General features: G+C 48.7%; 1 protein-coding gene across 3 annotated transcripts in view; it reads right to left on the bottom strand.

The window, feature by feature from the left end:
• Nucleotides 1–17,233, bottom strand: part of PHKB (phosphorylase kinase regulatory subunit beta) — a 1,437,099-nt gene that overhangs the window by 633,255 nt on the left and 786,611 nt on the right. For all 3 annotated transcript variants that reach the window (XM_078669366.1, XM_078669365.1, XM_078669367.1), the window contains one exon: nt 7,718–7,915. In XM_078669366.1, coding sequence (XP_078525492.1) covers nt 7,718–7,915 — 198 coding nt within the window. The remainder of the gene's footprint in view (nt 1–7,717; nt 7,916–17,233) is intronic.

Raw genomic sequence — 17,233 nt, 5'->3', positions numbered from 1 at the left:
TACGCGTACGCTATAAGGCAGCGTGTATTGTGTTCAGGGCTATCCATGGCCTGGGCCCACTCCCTCTGCGGCGTATGTTTGCCTGGTACGTTCCATCTCGCGCCCTGCGTTCCTCGTCGTCCAGGTTACTTGTAGTTCCGCGCTTCCAGAGAGTGAGGATGGGCGGTCGTTCGTTCAGAGTAGCGGCGGCCAAACTTTGGAACTCCCTGCCCCTATCCCTGAGAAGTCTTGAGGAACTTTCAGCCTTCAGAAAGGCTTTGAAAACTTACCTTTTCCCTAGGATGGGTTGAGCCGTTGCTTTGCTGGTCCATGAGTCAAAAGCGCCAGGATGCCCTTGGTGGTGACAGGTGCGCTATATAAGTATACCACAATACAATACAATACCAATAGTTCTCAGGACGACCTTGTCTGCATGGACAGCCAGAAAGGGAGGCTTGGCAGAAAGAGCTTGCAGCTCACTCATCCTGCATGGAGAGGTGATGGCCACCAGAAAGGCAGTTTTCAAAGAGAGAAGTCTAAGAGGACAGTTATGTAGCGGGTTAAAAGGAGCACACATGAGGTAGGTAAGAACCAAGTTCAAGTCCCACTGAGGCATTATGAATGGAACAGGAGGAAAAAGATGAGTAACGCCCTTAAGGATCTATTTACAGCAGGGGACTTGAAAAGAGAAGGCTAATCAAGAAACCTAGGGAAGGCTGAAATGGCCGAGAGGTAGCCCTTTAGAGTGCCCAGAGCAGAGCCCTGCTGGGCCAAAGAAAGAAAGAACAAGAGAACCTCAGAAAGAGGGTTGGAAAGGGGATCCACAGCCTTTGCTGCGCACCATGCCAGAAATGTGTTCCATCTGCAGGCGTATACCATCTTAGTGGAGGGACGCCTGGCTGCCAAGATAACATGGCATAACTTCAAGAGGCAGGTCAAACAACGTCAACTGCCGCCCCTCAATCTCCACGCAAGGAGGTGGAGGCTGGACAATTGTGGGTGGAGGGCCAACCCCTGCTGCTGCGACAGAAGATAATCCAGAAGAGGCAGTCTGATCGGAGGATTGATGGCCATGTTGAGTAGCTCAGGATACCAGACTTTTTGTGCCCAATCCGGAGCCACAAGATTGACTTGGGCCCGGTCACGCTTGATCTTCTTCAGGACTCTGGGCATAAGTGGTATAGGCGGAAAGGCGTATAGAAAAATGCAACTCCACTCGCGACGAAAAGCGGCACCTAGCGAGTGCTGTCTTGGAAATTCCAATGTGCAGAACTGCTTATATTGCGCGTTCTCTTCAGTGGCTAATAGATATAACCAAGGCTCTCCTCACTGCTGAAAAAGACCGTGCACCACCTCCGAGTGAAGACGCCATTTGTGATCCATCATGCACCTGCGGCCGAGTTTGTCCGCCCTTGCGTTCAGAGAACCTCCCAGGTGTTGAACCACCAGGGATATGCCCTGATGTTCCAGCCATGTCCAGAGGCGAAGGGTCTCCTGACATAGGGTCCACGACCCCACACCGCCTTGTTTGTTGCAGTACCACATGGCGTTGGTGTTTTCCGAGAACACCTGCACTACTCTTCCCCGGACAGAGGGAAGGAATGCTTTGAGTGCAAGACCAATTGCCCAAAGCTCCAGAAGGTTGATGTGGAGCCCAGAGTCCGCCGGAGACCAGAGGCCTCTGATCTCCCCCCTCCCCCATGTAGCCACCCTCTCCCAGGAGTGATTCATCGGTCACCACTGTGAACTCTGGTGAGGAAGAGAGGGGGACCTGTCATCCACCCAATCCAGGTTCGTAAGCCACCACTGCAATTGGTGTGCAGTGCCCTCCGAGACTTTGACGCAATCAGAAAGATTCCCCTGATATTGTGCCCACTGGAACTGCAGGTCCCACTGCAGAGCCCGCATATGCCATCTGGCACGGTCCACCAGCAGGTTGCAGCAGGTCAGCAGCTGAGGGTCATTCTGACCAAAACCCTGGATAGAGGCTGACCGATCGGAATCATAGCCCGAATATCCTGGACTCGCTGTGTGGGAGGATAAACCCGAAACTGCATTGTGTCCAGAACCGCTCCGATGAAGAGAAGCTTCTGAGAGGGGGTTAGGTGTGACTTCGGCACGTTGATGGAGAACCCTGCAGATGCAGGAGGTCGGCCGTAGTCTGGAGGTGGGAGATGACAGCCTGGGGCGAGACCGCCTTCAACAGCCAGTCGTCGAGATAGGGGAAGACTGGAACCTCTGATCTGCGCAGATGAACTGCGACCACTGCCATCACTTTCGTGAATACCCGAGGGGGACTAGTAAGGCCTAAGGGGAGCACGGTAAACTGAAAGTGCTGTTGGCCTACCGTAAACTGCAGGTAACGCCGGTGGGCTGGCAGGACAGGGATTTGAAAGTAAGCTTCCTGCAAGTCCAAAGCTACCATCCATTCTCCAGGGTTGAGAGTAGACAAGACGTGAGCAAGCGTCAACATTTTGAACTTCTCCTTCCGGAGGAAGCGGTTGACGGTCCTGAGATCCAAGGTAGGACACAAGACTTTGTCCTTCTTGGGCACCAGAAAGTACTGGGAATAGCTACCACGACCTACTTTTGGGGCAGGAACGCGCTTAATGGCTCCCTTGCCAAGAGTGCCAAAACGTCCTGTTGGAGAAGGGCCAGATGATCCTACGACATGCAATGGTACTGCGGTGGCATGGATGGAGGGGTAGTCTAGAAGGGGAGAGAGTAGCCCAATCGGACTATTTGCAAAACCCACCTGTCCGACGTGATGGTGCGTCAGTGGGGGGGGTGATGACTAATCCTGCCCCCCAGTGGCGTTTGGTGGCCCTGAAAGGTCGGACTAGGAGAGTTTGGAGGCTGCTGGAGAGGGGGCTGTGGCGGACTGGCCCGAGAGTCCTTGAAGCGCTCCAGCGCGTTGTCTGCCATGTCGCCGAAAAGGCAACGGCCATCAAAAGGCCATCAAAAGGCCATCATAGAGGTGAATTGGACATCCCCGAAAAACCATTCAACCGCAACCAGGCATAGCGTTGAAGGGCTACTGATGCGGAAATCGTCCTGCCTAGAGCGTTGGCAGTATCAAGCCTATGGCGGATGATAAACTTCACTGCCTCTCTCCCCTCTGCAACTGCACGGGAAAGCACTGCCCGGGCCTCCTCCGGGCACTGGGGCAGCACCTGCGCTACCATATCCCACACAGAGTGTGAGAGAAATTGGGCTCACAACCTTGTGAATCGCTCCTGGTGAGGTAGGGGAGATATCTAAGAACAACACAGCCTACTGACAGCATAAAGACTCTACATCACACTCGGAGGAAAACCGAGGTTCTTTGACTTACTCATAGCTAAAGATTCTTATAGTAGAGAAGATTTCCTGGCTGAGATTGAGCCTCCCTTAGATAGCTGCTTGTTTTTGCAACTATGTTACGGGATCTTACCTCTAAACTCTTTCACTCTTAGGTGGGCCAAAGTCCCTAGGGCTGAAGACTTGCAGTGCCCGGCCTGTGGCACCCACAAGGGAGCCTTAGAACAGGCTTTTTTCTTCTACCCCGCCTAGGAGATCAGTAGGTATTTCTGGATATTACTGTAGTGTCGAACTTTGGACACCAGAGAGTACAAAGTTGCCATAAGGAGTCTAAGGACAGCTCTCAGCAAGCCACTGATCTTTGTACTCACCCATTACCTGGTGGCTATATGGGGAGATAAGGAAAAAATGTGTGCCTATTTTGATAAGCAACCTACTGTAGCTGTAGTGACATGATGTTTTGTGCAGTCTTGTGGTCTGACCCTGGATGTTCACACCTGACTGCTTCTACCCCAACCCCCCTCAATTTGACTAATAACGTAGTGCCCCTTAGCCTAATGAGAACTGCTGCATATAAGCCTATCGTGCTTATAGGCTGTAAAATGATGAGACGGTATTTTTTTCTAATCTGTATTAACGAACATTTTAACCTATTTACCTTTTATTTTGTTTTATGCGCTTTTATGGCCTTGGAACCAGAGAAAAAGCTGAATATAACTGAATATACCAGGTAGGAATATGCCAATTTGTCCATGTTTAAAGAAGGTCTAGCGGCACTTTCTTACTGGTTAGCATGGATAAAGTGCATAAAGTTTTAAAGTCAGCAAAAGTATAGGGGCCAAGAAAATGTAAAAAAAAGCTGTCTAGCGGCACTTTCTTTCTGGTTAGCATGGGTAAAGTGCATAAAGTTCTAAAGTCAGCAAAAATATAGGGTCCAGGAAAATGTAAAAAAAAAATTGTGTTCCCACACAGAAAAGGCAGATCTCATACAGAGAACTTAAACTAAAATACTAAGGAAAGGGTCCATATACACCCACCATTTACCTAAATGTGAGTCACACAAATCACGAACAATAGAAAGCAGTCAAATATGCCATTGGTACTCGTTTACTGAAGCCATAAGAGATTATTTATGCAATCCTTCTCTGCAAAACCATCCCAGCTTGGAGATACTGCCCAGTCAAGCCATGAAGCACTAGATGTTTGTTATCATTAATACTAAAGACGTTTTGGTGTCAGACGGCTCCAACTACCGCTCATCAATACTATTTTTCTTTTAACTTGGGAGGGTAAAAAGCCCAGTCAACCCAACACAACTGAAACCACTGATCAGCATTCATTGGAAAATGTAATTTTAATCCACAGAGCAAGTGTATCAGCTTAAATAATATTTAGGGCATGTTCACACAGCGAAAAACGTGATGCAAATTAATAACAATTTTAAAGAGGTAAAATTACTATTTTTAAATATCTATATACAAAAATTCTCTTTTCCTGTAACCATTAGCTATGTGTATCGTTTCATCCTACTATTTAATAAAGGACAAAGTTTCTGAGAAGAAAAGCACACAACTGTGCTGGTCAGAGTTCCATTGCATCACTAAAAGTTAACTGTGTAGAAATGTATTGATTAGTCACTGATTTTCCTTCTGTAAAATGTTATAATTTCCACAGGTATTAGTGCCCGGTAGGTGTTTGTTTGATTGTTTGAGTGGTGGGGGGGGAGTGGGGGGGGGGCTGTGGGTAAAGTCTATTTTGCCCACATAATAATACACAGAACTGCTGCTAATTCCCAAAAACTAAAATATTATCAGGATTCAATACAAAATAAACATGAAAAGCTTTAACTTGTACCAATCAAACAAAACAACGAGGATGAAGCGAGCCTATTTTTAATCATTTGTACGCTGAGAAAGTTAACAACAACATTTAATCTAACGAAATGATACATTAAGGTCCTAGGTGATATTTGAAATAAATGGCATACACAATTCTGAACTTTGAAACCTAAATCATTCAACAAATCAATAACTAGCCAAACTACTGACTTCAAGCTATCTCAAAACTGTGCACGCACCGACACCAGGACAAATCCAATTTGCGCATTATTTTAAAAGATTAATCAAATGTCGGCACATAATTCACTTACTAATAAAGCTTGTGGAATTTATCAAAAGCGAAAAAGTAGCAGCCAGAACAATGCTGCTGCAAATGCAATCATGAGGGTGGAATGTGATTAATGACAGCACAAACAGAATTCGTAGTTTCCTTTTAATGACTGGTTCCTATTATCATAATTCATATGTGATAGTTTGGCTTGTTTCCAACACGTACACGAGCTCCACAGTATGGATATAAAAACATTGCTTTATGGTGAAACTCAACCACAGCGACCGCATTAGAAGTCATACTGAGAGGGAGCTAATGGGAGCTGCTGCTGGGTTTAGTTGCTACCTTAAAATAATTTTTGCATTTTTTATAAACATTTTCACAGTTTTATTAGTTTTTTTAAAATTTGAGTTACACTTTATTTTACGATGGAATATAAACAAGCATTGGCACAGCCAATAGGTCTCGCCTTTGGGACCTTGTAAGTAAAAAAAAAACTGAAGTATAAGACTTCACGTTTACATTTACTTTGTATTTAGGCTGCAGTAATGTAAATGTGAAGTCTTAGACTTCAGTTTTTTTTTTACTTTCAAGGTCCCAAAGGCGAGACCTATTGGCTATGCCAATGCTTGTTGTGCAGGGTGTTGCACCCCAAGCCCTTCTGAAGCTCTGAAAGGTGAAAACACGTCAGTGTGGTAAACCATAGCATGGTTGTGGTCTGGCTGGCACCCTGCACATGCTGGTGAGACGTGAAGCTTTTGGTGGGTTGCTGCCTGCCTGAACAATATTGAGAAGATCTGTCCTTTGTCTTTCTAGCCTCACGCCTCCAAAATATATCTATATCTATCTCCCCAGACGCTTTCACTAGTTGCATCAAGAAGCAGTCTCCTGCCCGTCTAGCATTTTCGTTCAGTTTCTACTTTCAGTAAGGGGAAATAACATCGGTTTAAAATAAAAAAAAAAGGAACTTGCCCAGCTAGTACAGCAGCATGAGGTCTGGCAGGGCATCTTTTCACGTGATAAAATGGTTCTGGCTGAACTAACAGGATTGCACTGACTGCCGCGGATATAGACACAGTAGCTATGTTGTGTACAAATGGGAACTAAACTCCTGGTAAGCCCACGAGCTTCGTCCAGTGGTATCTCTGGACATCTGTGCCTATTCTCGTATTTGCGACAAGTGTCATCTTTTGATGACCTGTACCATCCTCTGCCTTTCCTCCTCTGTTGAGGAGGACCTTGCACTGCGGACTGATCTCTCGCCTCAGACATGGTCAGTAATGATTGCCCAAACTAATTTGATTAAACTTTAAATTAGTGTCTGCAGGGGGCAAAAGCCTCCGTATACGCTGAAAACACAACAGGCGATCAGTTGAAGATCAAAAGCAACAATAGAATCGCACGCAATGACCCGGTCTGTGATGGCCGCTTTAGAAACAAGCGCTGAAAGACAAGCGTGGCCCCGCGGCCTCAACAGTTAAAGCGATGCACAGCGTTTCCCTTGCGGGAGCGAGCAGCAGCAGGTGCGATAATTACAAACAGATGGACAAGCTGCTCGCTCCAGCAAGGTAAACGCCACGCATGCATGAGGGCTCATTGGGAACAGTGCAGTACATGCTCGAGTTTCCCAAAAAGTCCTGAGCGATTCCAAGAGGTCCCTCCTAATTAGGCAAGACCTAAAAATCTGTTTGGCGTCAATAGTTTCACAGACCTAGAGGCCTCAATTGTAATTTGTCGCCCATCACACCCATCCTCCTCCTCCTTTCCAGTCACACCCTGGCCACAGTTCTACTGCTGTATTACAGCTTCCAGCGGCCGCTCCTCTGCTATGGTGGAGGAACGTTGTCCCCCTGCCAGCAGCAGCAGCTGCAAAACTTTGAAAATAAAACGATAATAAGCCAGGTTTATTATGGTTTATTTTTCCCCTACCTTGTAGTCTGGGGGGGGCAGTGCCACGGGAAGACAGGTATTGGGGGGAAGTGGTGGGCACTGCCTTCAGTGCGCATTACTGATTGGCCTGCCAAAGCATCAAGAGTACTGAAGCGGTCTCCAACCCGAGCTGCGTTGAAGACAGCAGGCACAGCCTCCCAGTCTCCCTGGGAGAGCAAATCGAGGGCACTCAGGCCAATCCTGATGCTGTTCTCATGCTGTGAGAGCAGAGTCAGGATTGGCCGCAGTGGAGCCAGAAGAGCAGTGATGAGGTGTGATTCAGGTACGTTTCTTTTTTACATTTTTTTTGTTTAGTTTAACTTTTTGTTTTAGCGTCAGAGGCGACTCAGCTTGACCTATCTTGCTTCCTGTATGTAATACAGCAGTACTCCAAATATACCTTAATCTCTGCAGGCTTGTAGTATCGTCTGTTCATGTCTTCCAGCGCTGTCCTGTAGCCATCTCGCAAGAATCGCTTGAAACCATACTTTCCTTTAAGCTTTCGGACAATCTTATCCAGAGTTTGACTGTACAAAGCATCATCGTCCACGGCAAATGCTGGATAACTAATGCAGGGAAGAAGGGCTGCATCTGTATTCTAGAAAAAGAGAAGCTCATGTTATTTTATGGTCCAGAACCTGCCATCTAAAGCAACTCATCACATTCATCTTGCTGTAACAGAACCAATGACAATGGTTTAAAGACCTGAAGTTAACCTCTTGTAAGAGAGAAACATCTACTTTCTACGAACAAGCACCTTCATGTTTCATAATAATACTGTATTTTTTTAGAATTATAGAGGGCTGCACGGAGGTAGGGTATGAGGGGCAAGAGCTATTGCATTTGTGACTTTACAGGAACGCCAATCCACTGAAACCAACCAAAACATTGAATTTCCTGATGCCTTAGTCATCACACTTTTGGCCAAAACCTTTTTTTGATCCTAAGCATGCTTGTATATAGGAAACAGCCATTATTTGTTATTTTTTAAATGTAAGTTCAATTAGTTAACCGAACAGCAAAACAAATGAATTGCTAGTGACTCCCAAGGATCTGTCCTCCAACGGTTTCCATTAGACTAATGATCATTTGGCAACCCTAGCAATCACACTGAACAGTACATTGATAAATCTCAAACAGGTAAAAAAAAATTTTTTTTTAAAGATTTCTAGCTATGGTCGAACAGAAATGAATGGACATTATTTCTAGATTCAGAATTCATGATTTAGTCAAACCTATTGCCCGTCACAGCGAAATATAACCAAGTCATTGGGTAGCACCAGCCCTCAGGCATCCAAACGAACCTAGTACACAAAGGCACATTTATTTTTATCAACGCAATAAGGCAGGGTATACCCTGTAGGTGCACAAGAGCATTGGTCACACACTTCATCACTAGACTGGTATGCCAAATCATGGTTCATGGACAATAATACCCTATTTTGAAACGCTTCGACACTTTTATTTCAGCAGAGTTTCACAAACGATTGGAAAATCCGAACCGTCTACGGTTGTAAGTTAGTTCTCAGATATTTACACACACATTGCGGTTTCACACTCTATTAGTCGCCATGAACATCTATGATGTCACTGAGTGCACTGTATAACCTGAATAGTTATCAGACTTGACCGTATCTGTGATTGTAGCTGCGGGCTGTCAGTATAGATGCCTGTGTTGCCATCACAGCCACATTTTTAGATTGTTATCTCAGCAGCCCTGAGTGGCAATATACCTAGATTATATTTTAGAGCCAAAATAAACGTTTCAATGTTTAGATTGCTCCTCCCAATTGAAAAAGACACAATAAGAGTCTTGACTGGTGCATAAAGCAGCAAAAGGCTGTGGGGTCAGAAAGTGACATTTCCCATTACACTCATAAGAAGCTTTGCTTTTTATTACAGCAAAAAACTCAGAACAGAATTACACATAACATGGTGTGAAACTAGAGTTACTCAGGAGAGTACCTTTGCTTGGTTTGGTGAAAATTAATTCAGTAGTTTTTGAGATATCATTTGAATTAGGTGTTGGTTTGGTTTCCAGGGGGCAAATTATTTTCTTGACAGCTGAAAATTTGTTTTTGATTTGCTATTAACTTTGGCACGGTATGACTAATTTGCATGAAAGATGGCAGATGTCTAACAATTTGGGTTTACTCTCTGTACTTTTAGATTTGTACAGATTCATCAAGGGGAGCACCGCTTATAGGGGATGCTCGAATAGTGTTTATTTGGTAATAACTGACACACTGTTTGACCAATCCACATGAAATATGGCAATAATGTAACATATTTAGTTTTATGTGGATATGTCAAATTTCGTGCAGATTCATAAAGAGGGGGGGGGGGGGTTAACAATTTTATGTGCTAATAACTTTACATGAAATATAGCATGTCGAGTCCAATGCAAACATCTCAGGTTTAATGGGGATTAGTCAGATAAATGGATGGATACACAGACAGACACAGCAGAAACATGCACGTAAAGCACAAGTTACTTACCTTCGGTAACAATATAGCTGTAAGAAACATTAGTTAGTGTTAGATTCCTTACCTTCGAATATCCCCAGGCGTCAGACTGGATCCGGAAACTTTTGTCAGCAGTACCCATGCGCGTCGGTAGGTGTCGTCTGCGGCTCCACGTCCGTGTCGTGATCGCCGGGATGACGTCGTCTGAGTACTTAGATGCCGCCCTCGCGCGCTGACGTCAGTTCTGTACACAGCTTTCCGCACCATAAACGCAGAGCCATGATAGAAACCAACACTGGTGCCATGAAACTAGGGCCTGAAAGGGATATCCTTAACCCTAGATATCGGTTCGCAGAACGGGGAGGATGGGTGGGGCGGTAAGGAATCTAACACTAACTAATGTTTCTTACAGATATATGGTTACCGAAGGTAAGTAACTTGTGCATCTGAAAGAAACACGTTAGTGTTAGATTCCTTACCATAGAATAGATACCCCAGCAATACCAACCCCGGTGGTGGGTCTGCGAACCAAGATCACACCAGAAAGTCCTGGAGAACGGACCGGCCGAAAAAGCCATCTCTCCGAACTTGGCTGTCCAGGCAGTAGTGCCTAGCAAACGTGTGCAGTGAGGCCCACGTATCTGCCTGACATGTCCTGCAAGGGGATTCCCCGACCCGGGGCAGTAGTAGCCGCCGTGGCCCGAGTGGAATGGGCGCGCAGCCCCACAGGAGACTCCTTTTTCGCCAAAGAGTAGCAAACCTTGATGCACAAGACGACCCACCGAAAGATGGTCCGCTTGTGCACCGCCCGTCCCTTCTTAGCGCCCACGTAACCAACAAAGAGCTGTTCGTCCACCCGAAACTGGCATGTGCGATCTAGATAGGGGAGTACACGTTTTGTGTCCAGACGGTGGAGCCTCTCTTTCGAGGGATGCGGAGGCGGAAAGAAGGTGGGCAAGGTGATGGACTGCCCGGTATGAAAGGGTGTGACCACCTTGGGCAGAAAAGAAGGACGAGTCCACAGAACAACCTTGTCCGGATGGACAGAGAGGAAAGGAGGTTTAGAAGATAGAGCCTGGAGCTCACTCACTCTCCTGACAGAGGTAATGGTAACCAGGAATGCAGATTTAAGAGTCAGAAGACTAAGAGGACAGTTATGAAGTGGCTCAAGGGGAACGCACATCAGATACGTTAGTACAAGATTCAAGTCCCACTGAGGCATCACGAAGGAACAGGTGGAAACGTGTGTGATGCCTTTCAAGAATCTATTTACAACAGGGAACTTGAAAAGGAAAGGCTGATCAGGAAGCCTTAAGAAGGCTGAAATGGCCGAGAGGTAGCCCTTGATAGTGCCCAGAGCAGAGCCCTGCTGGGCAAGAGAAAGAAGGAAGAGGAGAACCTCTAAAAGGGGGGCAGAGAGTGGATCCACAACCATTGCTGTGCACCATGCCACAAATTTGTTCCACCTGCAGGCGTATACCGATTTTGTGGAGGGACCCCTGGCTGCCAGAATCACATCACAGACTTCAGGAGGCAAGTCAAATGGCCTCAACTGCCGCCGCTCAATCTCCATGCAAGTAGGTGGAGACTGGACAGGTTTGGGTGGAAGACTGTCCCCTGCTGCTGCGACAGAAGGTTCTCCTGAAGAGGCAGACGAATTGGGGAATCGACTGACATGCTGAGTAGCTCGGGATACCAGTATATTCGTGCCCAGTCCGGAGCCACAAGGATGACTTGGGCCCGGTGTCGCTTGATCTTCTTCAGCACTCTGGGCAGAAGTGGTATAGGCGGAAAGGCGTATAACAGACCGCTGCTCCACTCGCGACGAAAAGCGGTGCCCAGCGAGTGCCGCCTTGGAAATTCCAAAGCGCAGAACTGATGACATTGTACGTTCTCTTCGGTGGCGAATAGATCTAACCAAGGCTCTCCCCACTGCTGAAAGAGACCTCGCGCCACGTCCGAGTTCAGACGCCATTCGGGATCCATCATGCACCGGCGGCTGAGTTCGGCTGCCCTGGCGTTCATGGAATCTGCCAGGTATTGAAACACCAGGGTGACGCCCTAGTGTTCCAGCCATGTCCAGAGGCACAGATCCTCCTGACGAAGGGTCCACGACCCCACCCCGCCCTGTTTGTTGCAGTACCACATGGCGGTGGTGTTGTCCGTGAACACCTGCACTACACTTCCCAGGACAGAGGGAAGGAATGCCTTCAGTGCAAGTCGGATCGCCCGCAGCTCCAGAAGGTTGATATGGAGCCGGGACTCCGCCGGAGACCAGAGGCCTCTGATCTCCGCCTCTCCCGTGTGGCCCCCCCCATCCCAGGAGGGACGTATCCGTCACTACTACATGCTCCGGTTGGGGTAGGGAGAGGGATCTGCCGCTGACCCAATCGCGGTTCGTGAGCCACCACTGCAACTGACTTGCAGTGCCCTCCGAGATCAGGATGTGGTCGGACAGGTTGCCCTGATGCTGTGCCCACTAAAACTTCAGGTCCCACTGCAGAGCCCGCATCTGCCGCCAGGCCTGATGCACCAGAAGGATTCAGGAGGCCATCAGCCCCAGGAGTAGCAGCGTCAATCTGACCAAAACCAGGGATAAAGGCTGAAAGATCGGAATCAGAGCCTGAATATCCCGAACCCGCTGTTCGGGGGGATAAACCCGAAACTGCGCCGAGTCCAGAATCGCTCCGATGAAAAGGAGCTTCTGAGAGGGGCACAGGTGTGACTGACTTCGGCACGTTGATGGAGAACCCCAGCGAGTGCAGGAAGTCGGCCGTAGTCTGGAGGTGGGAGACGACTGTTTGGGGCGAGTCCGCCTTCAACAACCATTCGTCGAGATAGGGGAAAACTGAAACCCCTGATCTGCGCAGATGAGCTGCGACCACCGCCACCACTTTTGTGAACACCCGAGGGGCACTGGTAAGGCCGAAGGGGAGCACGGTAAACTGAAAGTGCTCGTGGCCTACCGTGAACCGCAGGTAGCGCCGATGGGCCGGCAGGACGGGGATGTGGAAATATGCGTCCTGCAAGTCCAACGCTACCATCCAGTCTCCAGGGTCCAGGGCAGCTAGGACCTGAGCCAAAGTCAGCATTTTGAACTTCTCCTTCCGGAGGAAGCAGTTGAGGATCCGGAGGTCCAAGATAGGGCATAGGCCTCCTTTGCCTTCTTGGGTACTAGAAAGTAGTGGGAGTAGCAACCACGTCCTACTTCAGGGCCAGGAACGCGCTCGATGGCCCCCTAGGCCAAGAGGGCCATAACTTCCTCCTGCAGAAGTTGCAAGTGATCCCCCGACATGCGGTGGTACTGCGGTGGCATGGCTGGAGGGGTCGCCTCGAAGGGGAGGGAGTAGCTCCTTCGGACGATTTGCAGCACCCACCTGTCCAATGTGATGGAGCGCCAGTGGAGGAAGTGATGGTGGACCTGAAAGCTCGGACTAGGAAGGCTTTGAGGCAGATGCTGCAGGAGCGAACGTGGACTGGATTTGCCGTTGTACCCCGGCACCGCCACGGCATTTACCAAGTCCGCGGCCGCGTTGAGGCTGGTTTTGCGGCCTGTGGATTGTGTGGGGGTGCCCCTTCCTTGGCCACGAAAGGGGCGAAAAGCAGAAGTTTGCTGGCACTGGCCAGACAGGCCTAAGTACTTGGCCTGAGCCCTGGAGTCCTTGAAACGCTCAAGCGCACTGTCTGCTTTGTCGCCATAGAGGCGACGGCCATCTTAGGGCATGTCCATGAGTGTGGCCTGGACATCGCCCGAGAAATTGGCGGACCTCAGCAGGTGTGGCGGCGAACCGCCCCCGTCGTGGAAATTGCCCTTACCAGCGAGTCTGTGGTATCCAGTCCACACCTGATAGAATAACGTGCTGCATCCCGCCCCTCCGCAAGGGCTAAGACGAGCCGGGCCCGGGCCTACTCCGGGCAGTGGGGCAGCACGTCCGCAACCGTGTCCCACAAGGAGTGGGTATAACGGCCTAAAAGGCAAGCGGTGTTCATAGACCGCAATCCCAAAACAGTTTCTTGCCAAACTGATCAAACCTTTTGGATTCCCGATCCGGGGGAGCGGTCGGGAATGCGGTCTGGGACGAAGATGCCTGGATCACCAGGCTCTCGGGGGTGGGGTGTACGGACAGAAAGCTAGGGTCGCCCGGAGCCGGGCGGTGGCGTCGGGCCATGTTATGATCCACAGGGGGCACTGTGGAGGGCTTGGTCCAGGTGCCCATCAGAACGTCCGTGAGTGCCTCATTAAACGGCAGCAGAGGCTCTGAGGAGCTTACTGGCGGCTGACGCACTTCAGTGAGGAGGTTAGTCCTCAAGGCCGCAGCAGGGAGCTCAAGAGCCAAGGCCTTGGCTGCCCTGCGCAACACCACACCATAGGTAGCACCTTCCTTCGTAGCCACGGAGGAAGGAGAGATGAACCCAGTGTCGGGCGAAGTGTCCAAACCACTGGCCTCCCCTAGCTCATCTGCCCAGTCCTTGCTCATCTGGCACTGCTGTGCCAGAGGGTCCTCAGACCTCTCCCAGTCCTCCCCCTTCATCCGTGTCCTGGTATACAGGCTGGAATGACTGAGCCGGGTTGTAGGCGAAGGCCTCACCCATCGATGCCGGACACCGCGCCGAGCGGCGCCGGTCCGACGGCGGACCGGGTCGACGTCGTCCGGGGACGGCGCCGGGAGCGACACCAATAGGGTCGGCGCCAGCAGAGAAGTCTTATGGTCAACTGGCGTCGACCGGGATCCAGGCACGGATCCCACATGGGACGACGGCGTCGGGACCGAAGTCGTCTACAGCGCCGGGCCGAAGCACCCGATGGCACCGAGGCCAGAGCCACCGGCCCGCCGAGGCCACCAGTCAGACCTGCGGGGCCCGAAGGCGCACCAGCAGGCCTCAACGGAGGGAAGTGAGTCGACATGGCAATGAGGAAGTCACAAATCTCCTCGTGCGGCGCTCGCAGGCCAGGGACCGCCGGGTATGGGCCTGGAGGCGGCGCTGGTGGCTCCGACGGAGTTGCGTGGGCGGTGTCGCCCGAACCCTCAGCCGCGTCGCACGAGTGGCGTGGGGAGTCAGAAGAGCGATGACGCCTCTTCAATGACTTCTTGGAATTCCTCGACTTACCGTAGGACTTGGAGCCCAACGAGTGATGACGTTGACTCGTCGAGCGACAACTGACGGATTTCAAGTAGTATGCGGGACCGCCTCCGCCTAGCTTTCGACATCAAGGCCCGGCAGTCTGGGCACGACTTGTCGTCGTGGTCGGCCCCGAGGCAGTAGAGACCCTGATGGTGGGGGTCGGTCACCGACATCAGGAGGTGACAGGCTTCGCACAGTTTGAAGCCAGGTATCCCTACCACACCAGGAGTCGATGACGACTCGAAAAAGAGATCCAAAATAGATCAAAAAGTTAGTCATAAAAGGACTAAGAGTACTGCTCTTCCCGGATCTGTGCTTGCTGGCGCTTGCTTAGGCGGCGTCTAAGTACTCCGACGACATCATCCTGGCGATCACTACGCCGATGACGGACACGGAGCCGCAGACGACGCCTACCGACGCGCAAGGGTACTGCTGACGAAAACTTTCCGGATCCAGTCTGACGCCTGGGGATATTCTAAGGTAAGGAATCTAACACTAACGTGTTTCTTTCAGATATGTTAAGCAGAAACTGACAATTAGATCCTGATGTGTGACATGCTAAGGAGTTGGGGAACTGCCAGCCATGGTGGCGTCAAACATGGTAGCACTAGGGTAATCCTGGCATGTCTCAGAGATCCAGAGTTTTATTCCCAAACGGTTCACAAAAGAAAGCAACAATAGTTTGAAGCTAAATAAAAAGTTATCCGTCATAATTGAAAAGCTAGTCTCAAAAGGAAATATTGGCACAAATGTACTCGGACTTCTTTTTAATCATCAGACTTTCACCCAAAACAAGAGACAGAAAAGCAGCAAAAGGGCAAATGAGGAACAGAAAGATGGAAAAATATTGGCAAAGTGTGAAAGCAGGGGTGCAATTGAACCTATAAGAATGTTATATAGAGGAAACAACAGTATATTGATGGATGAAAAAGGCAGGAGGTGAAAAAAAGACTAGACAGCCTTGACATTCAGCAACCCCAGCATTCAGCCGCGGCGTCGATTGACTTCTTATTAAAATTTGGGCCCAGGCACTTATTCTTTTATACTTTACATACGGAGAACACGTGAACATATGCCATGTTAACATGTTATTCCCCTTGTCATGCTGCAAAACTCAAAAGATGTAGGAGTACTGCACCAAGAAAGGTATCAGTATTTCCCTGGTGTGATACTAGATCAAAAAGTGCAGGACTCATAATGGGCCCCTAAATGAGTACCCAGGTTGAAAAACATCCAAGATGCATCAGGTCAGACTCCATTACTTCATTCATTGGATTACAGAAAACACTTAGTACAGGTTAAGGAGGGAGAGTGGTATCAATATAAAACAATCATATACTCCCTTAATTAAAGATTTATAAAATAATGTGCCTGACCTTTTACATTTATGTGCATGCATTTCTTTTGTACATAGTATGAAATCATAATCTAAACAGTGTAGAAAGCTCTCTATATCGTTCCAATTTTAGTATAAGTGCTGCAGAAGCGGAGGACACACACACTTGTGAAGTGTTCCATATTGTTACACGGGCTCCCTGTTGCTAAGAAGATACAGTTTAAGGTCCAATGAATAGCTCATTGTGTGATGCACAGTAAGGGCCCGCAGCTATTACAACACCTGGTTCGTCCTTACATCCCCAGTAGAACATTGTGTTCTACTGCTCTATGTTTACTAACAATTCCTTATGTTAAAAAAAAATAAGAATTGGTGGTAGGTCTTTTGACTGCCTGGTTCCTAAATTATGGAATTCCCTGCTTATCAATCAAAAAGACAAATTAAGCTTTGGGAAGTGTTTGAAATGAGGGTCTTTAGTTAGCAGAGGTAGGAACCTTTGCCCAATTAGGGATCCTTGCTTCTAGTCAGGGTAAGGGGGATACACTCCTAAATTAACCTCTGCTCACCCCCTTGGTAGCTTGGCATGAGCAGACAAGCTTATCTCAGAGCCAGTATGTAAAGCATTTGTGAACACATACAGTGATACAGTGAAAACATTTCAAATGGAAATCACACCAGTTTAGAAAAATAAGTAATCTTTATCTGAACCAAAACAAGACCAAACAACAAAAATCCACAAGACTGTAATAAAAATACGACTTTCAGATGGTAGAAATAGTTCATTTCAAGCAATTTGCAGATGCAACACTTTTCTCACAAAGTACCTGGGATGCGTCATGACAACAAACAAAACGGGCCACAGGGAAGGGGATGCGGCGGTTCCTTACAGTTAGGGAAGGAGATGCGTCGGTTCCTTGCTCCAGGGGAGGTGATGCGTCGGTTTCTTACTGCAGCGCAGGGGAGTTGAGGCGTCTATTCCTTACTAGAGCG

This window comes from Lissotriton helveticus, chromosome 12, assembly GCF_964261635.1.
Source record: "Lissotriton helveticus chromosome 12, aLisHel1.1, whole genome shotgun sequence".
Classification (NCBI taxonomy): Eukaryota; Metazoa; Chordata; class Amphibia; order Caudata; family Salamandridae; genus Lissotriton; species Lissotriton helveticus.
This window is presented reverse-complemented; position numbering and strand designations above follow the sequence as displayed.